This window comes from Salvia miltiorrhiza, chromosome 2, assembly GCF_028751815.1.
Source record: "Salvia miltiorrhiza cultivar Shanhuang (shh) chromosome 2, IMPLAD_Smil_shh, whole genome shotgun sequence".
Classification (NCBI taxonomy): domain Eukaryota; kingdom Viridiplantae; phylum Streptophyta; class Magnoliopsida; order Lamiales; family Lamiaceae; genus Salvia; species Salvia miltiorrhiza.
In genome coordinates, this window is record NC_080388.1 from 49,158,161 (window position 1) to 49,169,730 (window position 11,570).

The following is an 11,570-nucleotide window of genomic DNA, read 5'->3' on the forward strand; positions in this document are numbered from 1 at the left end:
AAAATAATTTCGTTCAGTCCGAATCTAACCGTATTGCTCTTTCAAATCGAACCGAACCAATAATTTTAATTTAATTCGATTCACTTTTTCAGATTAATTTTGAATGTGCTAACCCTAGTATGTAGCTGGGCTCTTTTATCACATTGCTCTTCATTTGATTCGATTTGGTTGTCGCCTCAAAACACACGATATCTAGGACTGTTCATAAAAGCAGTAGCATATTATTTAATTAGTAAGAAATTGATAAAGATATCCTAATACGACATTTGGTGCTCTTACTGGCTTTGTTTGATTCAATGGACTCATTTGACATTGATTAATCTTAGTTTAAATCGCATACAGGTGCTAATCGCCTAACCTATTGGAGCTTAACTATTTAAGACAAGATTAAGGCTATAATTAATGTTTTATTTTCACTAATCTAGTCCTTGCTAAGTGCTAACCTAGTATCCTACTATCGCCTAATTTTGCATAGCATTTGATTTTTAAAGCTTAGATTATTCTCGAAAAGTTTGAAGTTAATTTTGCTAACATCACTATTAATTACTTCCTGAGATAATTATTAATCAAATAGCACCTGTCACATTAATGACTAAATAACAAAAAGAAAAATCCAAATCATAATTGCGTGAGAAATTGTTATTTTAGTTTTGTAAATTGTCATACTTGTAAAGATTTTTTTTCTTCAAATAGTTGTAATTTTAGACAGCTTAATTAGCCAGGTCAAAATTGAGTGGCTTGATTAAATAATTGCATTTCTGTTGTTGTTAATTAATATATTTATTCAGAAAGAATTGAATTGAATTGAATTGATTCTCAATTATACCCAATTGATATCTAACACACTACTACTGACCAAATTACACTTTTCAATATATAAAAATCGTAATATCGTTTCATTCATTAAGCAAGTATTAGTGCAATTGAACATGACGAGACCTCATATTTTTATAATTGAGAACCTAAATATCATTTTACATTAGCAAAAAAAATTAGTATGTTATAATCAGGACCACGTTTGGGAGATTAGTATGCCTTCCTAGTTCCTTCTGGTCTTTTCGATACTTAGTCACTTTCAGATTATTTTTGTTTGTATTGGCCACTGAATCTAGCCACTATTTGTGTAACACCCCAATCTAATTAAGGTGTTAACTTTAAATTTTTAAATAAATATTTCAACGTGAAAGTCTTTATATATGTATATATGTGTGTATATATAAAAAAACAATTTAAACAATATAAACCTCTTGGGCAAGGTGACAATGTCTTGTACCAATCAGTCATGTTCTCGAACATATCACAAGAATTGTACCAAATGAACATACAAGCATATTACACACACCACCATCTGTGACATCACAAATCTGCTCAAAACCAAGAGATATAATTAATTGGATGTGTTTATATGAAGAGCACTTTGATTTCATCATGATCATAGTTGTGAGAGGCAGTAATAGCAACTAATACATACTTTACACAAAAGCTAAATCCTTACCCTTGGCCTCAGATGACACTCCAACGGGATAATTAAAGTCACTTCTCATAATCTAGTATAAATCTTGGATGGCTTTGGCTTCCATTATGGAAGAATCTCTTCGACTGACAATTCGTTCCAGTTCCTCAACCTTATCAGACAAGGAGGCAACGTGAGAATCGGTAGAGTCAACCAACTTGTTTGCAGTTTCCAGCGCAGCACACAACTACGTCGCAGTGAAAAGTGCAATTATTTAGCAAATTATCATATTCAAATTGAAGGTGAAAAAAAGCAGGGTAGTGCTGCAAAGACAAAGAGATGCCAAAACTTAAACAAGAACTACATAAATAACGATCAAACTATACTTTCAGTCCTGAGTAATCAGAAATGGTGATATGTGTAGTATAATAATTTTCATGTTCTAGCTAAATAAGTGATAAGAAAACCACAATAACCTGAAAGAAACCATATGAAGCATAAGAATGATAGAAATTTCAGATGACTGGTTTCTTTTATTCTAACCAACCTTTTGCTAACTTTTTAAGTCTTAAGTTCAAAGATGTGGGATAACAATTAAGCTTCTTCATAACAATTAACTGCAGATAATTTGCAAAAACTGCAATAAGCAAAAGGAAATTTATCTTGAAATCGACCAATGTATACCTTGAGTGTTAGAGCAGTCCAAGAGTGATCAGCACCCTCGAGTGCCCCTTTCAGTTCATTGAAGTTTTCCTGAAAAAAGCAACCAACTGCTAGAGAGCTTGAGCAAGAACCAAATGTTTAGCAAAAGGTAAGCTAACTACATGTGAGACGAGCATCAAAAATTTGAGGCATATTAGCTCATATTTGCACATATAGATGGTCTCTTGCAGCCTTACTATATTAGGTGGTAAAATGTAGATACGCAATCAGATCAAAATAATAAAGGAATTAGCATTCTCAAAATGATCATTCACAGACTACAAAGAAATCAAAATTCCAAGCTCATTAATTCCAAGTAAATTTATACAGGCGCAACTACATAATGATGAACCAAAATAGAAGCCAACAAGGAACTTCGTTATGAAAAGAATATGTTCTTCAATTTTTATGCAAAAATTCAACCAATGTAAACAAACCCTAGCTGCAAAAGATCAGAAATTGCAAAGTAATCTAACGGAAAGGAAAAGAATTGTGGAAACATAATTAGGTTACATAATAACGAGATTACAGCTTTGCATTTACTTATTTCTTCACATTTCCATTAGAAAAAGAGTTCCGATAACTAGTTTGGTTTCATTGTTTTGCCCGATTCAGCATCCTATTCATAATTATAGCTTTGTTTTGTTCTGCAATTGACCAATGAATCTGAGATCCAATTCCTTCAATTCAAAACTGCAGAATTCCAAAAGCGAAATAGAAGCTGGAAGTTTCTCGAAATTTTCTTCAAACCAAACATTCACGGATCATACGGAAATGCAGACTCAAGGAGTTGCGTGGACGTAAGAGAATACCTGGAATAGCTTGGGAATTTCAGACGCCGAGAGTTTAGAAACGTCGGCCACCTCGGGCGGCGCGGCGTGATCGTGGATGCCGCCGGAGTTGTTGTCGTCGCCGACGTCGCTTAGCAGATCGCTGATGCACAATAACGGACCCCCAACACCCCTCATCTCTCTCTCTCTCTCTCTCTCAACTGTTGAGTAACGCTTTTATATTGGGCCTAAGTTCGATTATTGGGCTGAATTCAAGCCCAGATTTGAACGAACCTCGCTAAGAAGCCCAAAGAGGGAGAAACCCCCTCCAATCCATTCATACAGCGCAATCTTCTTTGAATTACCTAGAAATATTGATTTAAAAAAAATAATTAAAAGAAGAAGAAGAAGCAGCTGTGACTTCAACATTTTGGTATGCGGATTTTCTGTCTTGATTAGCACTTGTTATGATTTGTTGACAATAGTGGTTCTGATTTTTCTGTGCTAATCAGATTGAAGTTTTGGTGGGAGGCGTGAAGAACTGAGTGATTTATCATTGCATATGGCCGGAAAAGAGGAAGAGAAGAAATTAGAGGAATGCTCTGTTTCAAAGTTTGTATTCGTTCCCTATTCCTCTTCTTTTACTTTTGTATATCTTGAAATTCTTGATTATGTGAGTTGCAAAAAAAATGTTGTTTTATGAGTTATAGATCTCCTGTTTGTGGATAATTGTTGTTTTTAGTGAGAGTAGAAGTGAGGCCAGGTTTTGTTTTTTAAGAAGAAAATTGGTGATGGTGATGGTGATGGTGATGGATTAGGAAGCTCTACTCCAACCTTTATTTGATTCACTAGTTTGTGCTTTCGTGATTAAAGTTCTATATATTTGAGCTAGGGCATTTTCCTACAAAGGGACATGATAAATTTGGGAAGACTAGGAAATGATGAATATGATTGATGATTCTTGATGCTTGGTTGAAGCTTCATTAAAGTTTCTTAATGCATTAATTTAAAATCCGGTGAAGGATTGCTACCAGCAAAGTTTTGTTAGCAATGGAGGTCTCGGCTCTTCATCTCGTGAGAGGCTCTTCTCGAGTCGCTCTATTGAGACTAAGAAAGAATAATGAAGCTCATGTAAACTGCTGACTACTAGAAAGAGAGGGCAATGGTGCGTTCTGAAGTGAGAAGCCAATGAAAGTTTCGTAGAATCTGTTAGTCAGCTGGTTTGGTTAATCAGAGTTTGTAATGGATGGATTGAAATCTATAATCCCTCATCTAGTGATCTTTGGATGGAAGATGATTGTGATTTCTCTTGCCAGGATCTAACTAACTAATCCATTTTAGTTGTTGATTCTCTTGTTGGATCTGAAAATCTTCATATTTAGTTTGAAAAGTTGTATGGGAAGAATTAAGTTGTGAATGATATTTTCTGATAATAATATGCCTTGTTTTGATGAGTGATGAATGATTTTGATATGTTTGCAAACATGTTGTGTTTGTCAGTGCTTTGGGGACATGGGTTTTCTCAGTGGCGGGTGCTCTGATAGCGATCCCTGTTGGGATTAAAAGGAAGTCTCTGGCGCCCCTTGTGTTCTTTGGCACGACAGGCACCATGCTCGACATAATCATGGGGATCAATGCTTGTGAGAGGGAGCACGCAGAGCGCCAGATGAAGCTCTTGGAAGCACAGAATGTTGCAGCAGTCGATGCTACTGCTGCTGAATCTTGATGCAGCTCCTCCTTCTTCGTCGATTCCTCTAGTGTCTGTTGCAAGTTGTTGGTTTGACATCCACTGATTGCCATTCTCAAGTTCAATAATGGAACTTGCTCTCCACTCTCTCTCTCGTTTGCATAACTTCTCTGTATCTTAGGGAGCTGAGACCTTTTTATGTGCAGAAACTCAATTAACTTGATGCATCATTTACCGTGGTGATCGTTCTTGGAGTATTATTTAATGTGGATTATATTTACAAATTACTCACTCATCCACAGAGTTATATTTACTCAATAGGTAATTATATCTACAATGGAAATAAGGTATTGTAATTTAGTTGTATTGAAAATTTGAAATATGAACAAGATCTGGAAATGAATTATTCGGGGTTTGTCTAGGAATTTTGGAATACCAATTCATGTATGTTTTCTAACATTATTTGGCACGCCAGTAAAACGCATTTTCAGAGCAATATTAGTTCTTATTCACAATTTTTTTTCCCAACATGATTTGCACTCAAAAGTCTTTTCCTGAATTTGTGTACAAGGATGAATTTGCCTCATCAGTGTTGGTTTAGCGATGGAGTGGGTATTTTTAAGGCCAAAAAATTTCAAAACATTTTTATAGGTCTAAGTTTATCACACTTCCATTATGACTTGTGAGTTTTCATTACACAAACAAAAAGAATAAACATCGGGTTTCGATGGCATAAAATAGGAAGAAGCAATATATATTAATTTATGTTGGCTTTTTTTTTTTTTTCTAAATAAATACCCCAAGGGTGAAGGGTTAGGCAAACCCCATATCTGTAAATAAGCATCAACCAGTATCCCATATATGGCGCTGCCCAAAAGTGACAACAACGACCAACAGAATCAACAAAGGAAAACAAAGATCAGATGGACAAACGACATACATAGGTGTAGCCCAAAAGTGACTACACCCAGAGGATAAACAAAACCGAATCAAAAAGAGAACAACCCAAAACAAGTTAACTATCATCATAAAATCTAAACCTAAAGTTAGGATAGCCAAGTTGGTCTATCCTAACTAGAGCAAGAAAATAACGAGGAGCCGAGAAGCAATAAAAAATAGTCAACGACGAAACGTGATGCCCTCGCCTAGCTATAAAATCAGCAGGCTGATTTCCCTCACAATGGATGTGAGTAAAACGAACTCGCCGATGCTGGATAAGCTGACGGATCCAAGCAACAATGTGATGGATACTAGCATGACCATGATGTCCAGTAAATATGAGCAAGACGGTCGCAATAGCATCCAGCTCAATCCAGATATGAGCAGAGAAAGTAATAGCTAGCCTGAGGCCCTCAACCAGAGCTACCAAGTTTGCCTCGAAACCGGAAGAAGCATCACAAGAAGTGCAGAAGACAGTGAGGAGGACTCCAGTGTGATCACGAACCACGCCGTCACCGACACCACGCTGTGTCTGAGCATCACAAAAACTATCAGTATTCAGCTGCACCCATGGAGACTTTGGGGTACCCAACGCATTATAAAGGAAAGCAGAATCCTCCTCATGGGGGGAACTGGGGGCATGAAGTCAACCTGTAAAGCATAACCACGACAATGAGAGCCGATGAGTGTTCCCGCCATAATAAGAAGACGTAGATGATGTGAAACTTGCCAAAATCACGTGAGAAGCACGGAAAGGAGTTGTCCTGTGTTGGCTTATTTAATGATATTAATTTTAGAATAAATTACTAACTATATCTATTTTTGCTATGTTATATCAGTGACAAATAATTTCTACACATATACTACCGCTACTTTATTCTATTTAAAAATAATTATAGAGCTACCTCATAAAAAAGTCGAGTTTGTGTAGGAATCATGTTTAATTGTAAAAGATATATATATAATTTTATTCCGAGTAATTTAGTGGATGAGGTTTGTATTCAATGAAAGGCAAAACAATTTCGTTTGGTATTTTTTTTTAAACGTGAATTTCGTTTGGTATTTGGTAGTATACAGTACATGAACATATTTTTAATTGTATAAAATAAAGGGTTAATGGCATGTCAATTACCAAACTATACCCAATTTCTGGTCTGGGCAACGAACTTTAAAGTGTATTTTAAAAATTACTCCCTCCGTCCACTAATTCAAGGCCTAGGAGACAAAACACGGATTTTAAGAAATACTTTTATTAGTTGGGTGGAGAAAGGGACCCACAAAATATATTGTTTATTGGTTGAGTGGAGAAAGGGACCCACAAAGTATATTGTTTATTAGTTAAATGGAGAAAAAATGTATTGTTTATTGGGTCCCACCAATTAAAATAAGAATAAAAACTTACTAAAAATAGATAGGCCTTGAGTTGGTGGACGGACCAAAAAGGAAAGTAGGCCTTGAATTAGTGGACGGAGGGAGTACTAAACTTTTGCATTGATCTGAATTGGTCTCTCCGGCCATTTTCCGGTAAGGGTATTTTTGGTAATACACACATGTGGCATGTTTTTGTTGCGCTGGAACTAACTTGGCACCACGCTGGCATTCGAATGAATTTAATTAAGATGAAACGTCGTCGTTAGGGTTTAGGGGGCAAAGACAACTGAAAAGCCGCGCCCTTTTCATTGTTTCAGCATTTTGGTTTTCAATTTTCATTCCATAATTTTTCTCTCGCTTCTGTGTGGTTATTCCTTGGTTTTTCCCTTAGCATGTAAGGTTATTGTATTTCTGAAACAAAAAAGTTGTCGTCTTTTGGAGAGGAAACTAGGTCCCAATGTTTTTTCTTGTTGGTGGGTTGTCTCTTTCGTGTGGAGTCGACATTGTGGGTTTCTGTTGGTTTATGGTCCCCAAACACTAAACGATGGCGAAAAGGTAAAGTATACTGACAAGCTCAATATTTATTGTTATTGAGGAAGAATTCGAATAGTATTATTTGTTTATACTTTCGTTTGTGCATTTATGTCGGAGTATTACTGTTGTAGGGTTTTGCATGTTCAAGTTTAGCCCATTTAACTAATTTACGTATTTGATAATGATTTGAATCTTGGTTGGTTGTGTGTATTGTTGATTTGAATTTCGTTGTCATATTTGCAGTGCCTCTGAATTTAGTTTACATATTTGTCATGGGGGTAGGTTCATTAACTATGAAGCTAAACAACATTACATAGGTGGGGGTTTTGACACTAAGATTGGGTTAGATCCTGATAGGTTCGGGTACTTTGATCTTCTTGATTATGTGAAAGAATTAGGCTATGTGTCCTGGGCTGGGTTGTATTATAGAATACCTAGAACTCAAACACATAAGTAATAGTTAATGATCTAAGTGTAATGGAAATATTGAGTCTACTGGATAGGCACACAGTAGTAACTGTATGTGTGGATGGGGGTAGGCTTGGTACAGATATGGGTGAGGGAGGGAAGGTTTCTGAGGGAAAAGCTTGTGATAGCAAAGTCTCTGAGGCGAGGGACAAGGAGTCTGAATTACAAAGTGAGGGTTTAGTTGAGGAATATATTAGTGAAGCTGACGGGGAGAGTGGGTCTGGTTCTGAGGGAGATGATGAGAGTGTGGAGGATGGTGGTCTTCATGCTTTCTTTGCAGGTGAGAGAGGTTCTCAGGATGAAGGGGAGGAAAATTCTGAGGATGAAAGGGAGGAATTGGTAAAGGAACCACCAGCAGGTGATGATGGTGAGGGTTTAGTTGAGACAGTTGTAGAGACTCATTTGGATTTACATGATGATGGGGACTGGGGTCACCTAGATAATGCCACACATTCCGAGATTGATGATTTCATCAATAGGGAGTGTTTCTCATATAGTAGTGAGGGTGAAGATTATGAACCTAGTGAGAGTGAGTTGTCAGATGTTAGTCTACGAAATCTGGACTATATATCTGATGAGAACTTGCAAATGCGAAAGAAATTAAGAAAGGTTGATAGTGTTTTTAAATTGATGAATGAAAAAGATGGCTTCGAGGCCGATGTTGAACACACATACCAGTCTGATTACGAGAATGATGAAAAGGAATTTGTCTCGGATGAAACTGATTCTGACTTCGATCATAGGTTGAGGGTCAAGAGGGTAGTATATGATCCTAGATGTGACCACAACAAAATGAAGCCAGTAATTGGCATGTATTTCGAGGATGAGCTTCAATGTAGGGCTGCTTTGACAACATGGGCAATAGAAAACGGTAGATATATCCATTTTAAGGGAGTATCTAAGAAAAAATTGTTGGCAAAATGTACCCTACCTTGCCCTTGGAAGCTATATGCTTGTTGTGTCCAGGCTAATGGAACATTTATGATTAGATCTTGTAGTGGGGAGCATAGTTGTCCTAAGGCCATGTCTAATAAATTGTTGACTTCTCAGTGGATAGCCGGTAGATACTTGAATGTTTATAGGGTTAGATATAATCTGAAGGTTAAAGATTTGCATGCTGACATTCTCGAGAGGTTCAAAGTTAGAGTGCCTAAGGACCGACTCTATAAGGCTAGGAGAATGGCTCAGGAGATGGTGAGAGGGTCTGTGGAAGAACACTATGCCATGATAAAGAATTATGTTGCTGAACTTCGTCGCGTGGATCCTGAAGGAAGGTTTAAGCTTCTGCTACAACCCGATAACACTTTCAAAGCACTGTACATTGGTTTGAGTGCTTTGAGAAAGGGCTTCAAAGCCAGCTGCAGACCAGTCATTGGTATTGACGGTTGCTTTCTTAAAACGTACTTGGGAGGCCATCTTCTCTGCGCCACTGGGAAAGACGGAAACAATGGGATGTTTCCTTTAGCATGGGTTGCGGTGGAGGCTGAAAATGAAGCCTGCTGGACATGGTTCTTGGAAACTTTGTTTGCGGATTTAGAGCTTCGTGATGGAAGTGGATGGACCTTCATCAGTGACCAACAAAAGGTAACGAAATTCATTTTCTTTACATAAATCTTTTATTCTTAATATTCATATCATAGCCTGCTTTGTAATTCTGTGTCTTGTATTTCGTAGGGATTACAAAATGCGGTCGGTAGGTTGGCACCTCAGGCGGAGCATATGAATTGTGCTCGTCATATCTACATGAACTGGAAAAAGGTCCACAAGGGTCAAAGCCTTAAAAACCTGTTTTTTCGAGCGGTGTATGCAACCTATGAAGCTGACTTCAAAATCGCGGTTCAGGATATGAAAATAGACTCACCGGCAGCCTTCGATGATTTCATGGCACGCGACACAACTAAATTCTGTAAGGCCTTCATCTCAACTTACCCCAAGAGTGATAGTGTGGATAATAACATAAGTGAATGCTTTAATGGATATATACTAAATGCTCGGGGTAAACATGTTATTCACATGTTAGAAGAGATTAGGTCTTCTTTGATGGTTAGGCAGGTCCAAAAATTCAAAGCCACGAGTCTTGTCACTGGTAAGATAACACCAAATATTGACAAGCTGTTGGAAAAGAATTTGAATGCTAGGGCATATTGTGTGGCACTCCCTGCAATGTATGATTCATTCTAAGTGCATTATGAATGAGACACGTTCGTTGTTCATGTTAAAACTGGAAATAATGGACTGAATGGATGTTCTTGTAGAGAGTGGGATTTGACAGGTATCCCATGCAAGCACGCTGTTTCGGCAATAAAGTACATGGACCGTGACCCCCTTGATTATGTTGCTGAATGTTTTTATGTTTCAACTTATTTGGCTGGTTATGAGCATGGCATCAAACCCATTCATGCAAGAAGATGTGGCCCCAAATTGGTGGCGATGTAGTCAAACCGCCCCCGAAAACAAAGATGCCCGGCAGACTGAAGAAAAAACGAGTGAGAGCACCACAAGAGAAGGAAGGAAGAATGTCAAAGCATGGAGTTGTCATGACTTGCAGCAAGTGCAAGCAACAAGGCCACAACAAACAAAAGTGCACCAATGAGGAAGTGAAGGTACCAGAAACTGAGAAGGTAATGAAAGGCTTGTTTTAAATGTGGCATCAAATCATTTCATATAGTTTTAAATACAGTGTTTTGCTTGTTTTAAATGTGGACTAGAGGAGGGTTGGAAGGCCTTCAAAACCAGGAGGAGGCAAAAACAAGGGCAAAGACCAAGTTCCTGAACAAGGCACGTCTAGCAAACAATCAAGTGCAAAGAAGAAAGACAAATCAAGCCGATTCACAGGACGAGGGACTGCCCTAAGGGGTATGGGTGTTTATGTGCATGAAAAAACAGGCAACACATTCTACCATGTAAGTCTCTCATTATATTTGTGTTACGTAGCCAATGAGTTGGTATTAATACATGTTTTATATAGGGTTCTAGTACGAGCAAGAAGACAATGCAATTGCGCAAGTACAAGAAGCCAAGACGTAATGAAGAAGAAGGTGGTTCCTCTTCAAGGAATGTTGTCGGTGGAGAGAATGATGTGCCAACAACACATGAGAGTAGGCTTGATGGAGGGCCTACTCCGGATCTTTGAACAAACTGCAAACTTTATATTTTTTTTGAAACAACATAAAATGGCAAACTGGTATTCGTATCTCATGAGTTTTGGAAGAAAACCTATTTTGGTGTTTGGTATGAACATATGTTTTTGTGAAACAATGTTAAGAAGCATATATGTACTGTATTTGAACATATTGAGCTTGCCTTTTTTGGTTTGTGTTCTAATGTGTTTGTTATGAAATCAGTAACGAATGTATACTCAAAGCTTAACAAGTATTAAACCAAAAATAGCCTTCACATTAATTCATTCATAAGATAGATAGATCTACTACAACTTCACCTAAGTCTATCTAATACAAAAGGAAGAGAATCTAGGTCCTCTTCAACCTAACCAACTCCATACATTACTTCAAGATTCACAGCATAGCAAACAATAGAGCCACCACGCAAACAACCCATTTTGTCATCCTCAGCTTTGCACATTGACCACCGACGATGCCTTCAAGAGCCTCGTTTTTCGCCTTCAGTAAATCCACCTCCACAGCCA

The 11,570-nt window shown here is 37.6% G+C and overlaps 2 protein-coding genes across 4 annotated transcripts; one reads left to right on the plus strand and one right to left on the minus strand.

Annotated features, from left to right (window-relative positions):
• Positions 1-1,228: 1,228 nt before the first annotated feature.
• LOC131011912 (uncharacterized) lies at positions 1,229-3,198 on the minus strand. 3 transcript variants are annotated; one of them, XR_009097135.1, is made up of 3 exons: positions 2,968-3,140; positions 2,138-2,223; positions 1,229-1,700 (listed from the first exon to the last, which is right to left on the minus strand). XR_009097135.1 is itself a non-coding variant. In XM_057939810.1 (3 exons), exons 1-3 carry the CDS (start codon positions 3,121-3,123, stop codon positions 1,548-1,550), a joined length of 378 nt encoding a protein of 125 aa, XP_057795793.1. In that variant the 5' UTR covers positions 3,124-3,198; the 3' UTR covers positions 1,229-1,547. The 3 variants fall into 3 exon arrangements, 2 of the variants coding, with proteins under 2 accessions (XP_057795793.1, XP_057795795.1); XM_057939810.1 differs by having other exon boundaries at positions 2,138-2,206; positions 2,968-3,198; XM_057939812.1 differs by having other exon boundaries at positions 1,229-1,625; positions 2,138-2,206; positions 2,968-3,169.
• A 17-nt stretch (positions 3,199-3,215) lies between these two features.
• Positions 3,216-4,907, plus strand: LOC131011913 (uncharacterized). The gene is made up of 3 exons (XM_057939813.1): positions 3,216-3,358; positions 3,438-3,537; positions 4,426-4,907. Exons 2-3 carry the CDS (start codon positions 3,488-3,490, stop codon positions 4,649-4,651), a joined length of 276 nt encoding a protein of 91 aa, XP_057795796.1. The 5' UTR covers positions 3,216-3,358; positions 3,438-3,487; the 3' UTR covers positions 4,652-4,907.
• Positions 4,908-11,570: the final 6,663 nt, after the last annotated feature.

Bases quoted from the DNA above. Each gene is read 5' to 3' on its own strand.
- LOC131011912 (XM_057939810.1), bottom strand. From the start codon at position 3,123: ATGAGGGGTGTTGGGGGTCCGTTATTGTGCATCAGCGATCTGCTAAGC. The intron at 2,207-2,967 runs GTATTCTCTTAC...TGCTTTTTTCAG, and splicing joins AAATTCCCAAGCTATTCCAG to GAAAACTTCAATGAACTGAA. The intron at 1,701-2,137 runs GTATACATTGGT...ACTGCGACGTAG, and splicing joins GGACTGCTCTAACACTCAAG to TTGTGTGCTGCGCTGGAAAC.
- LOC131011913 (XM_057939813.1), top strand. From the start codon at position 3,488: ATGGCCGGAAAAGAGGAAGAGAAGAAATTAGAGGAATGCTCTGTTTCA. The intron at 3,538-4,425 runs GTTTGTATTCGT...TGTGTTTGTCAG, and splicing joins GAGGAATGCTCTGTTTCAAA to TGCTTTGGGGACATGGGTTT.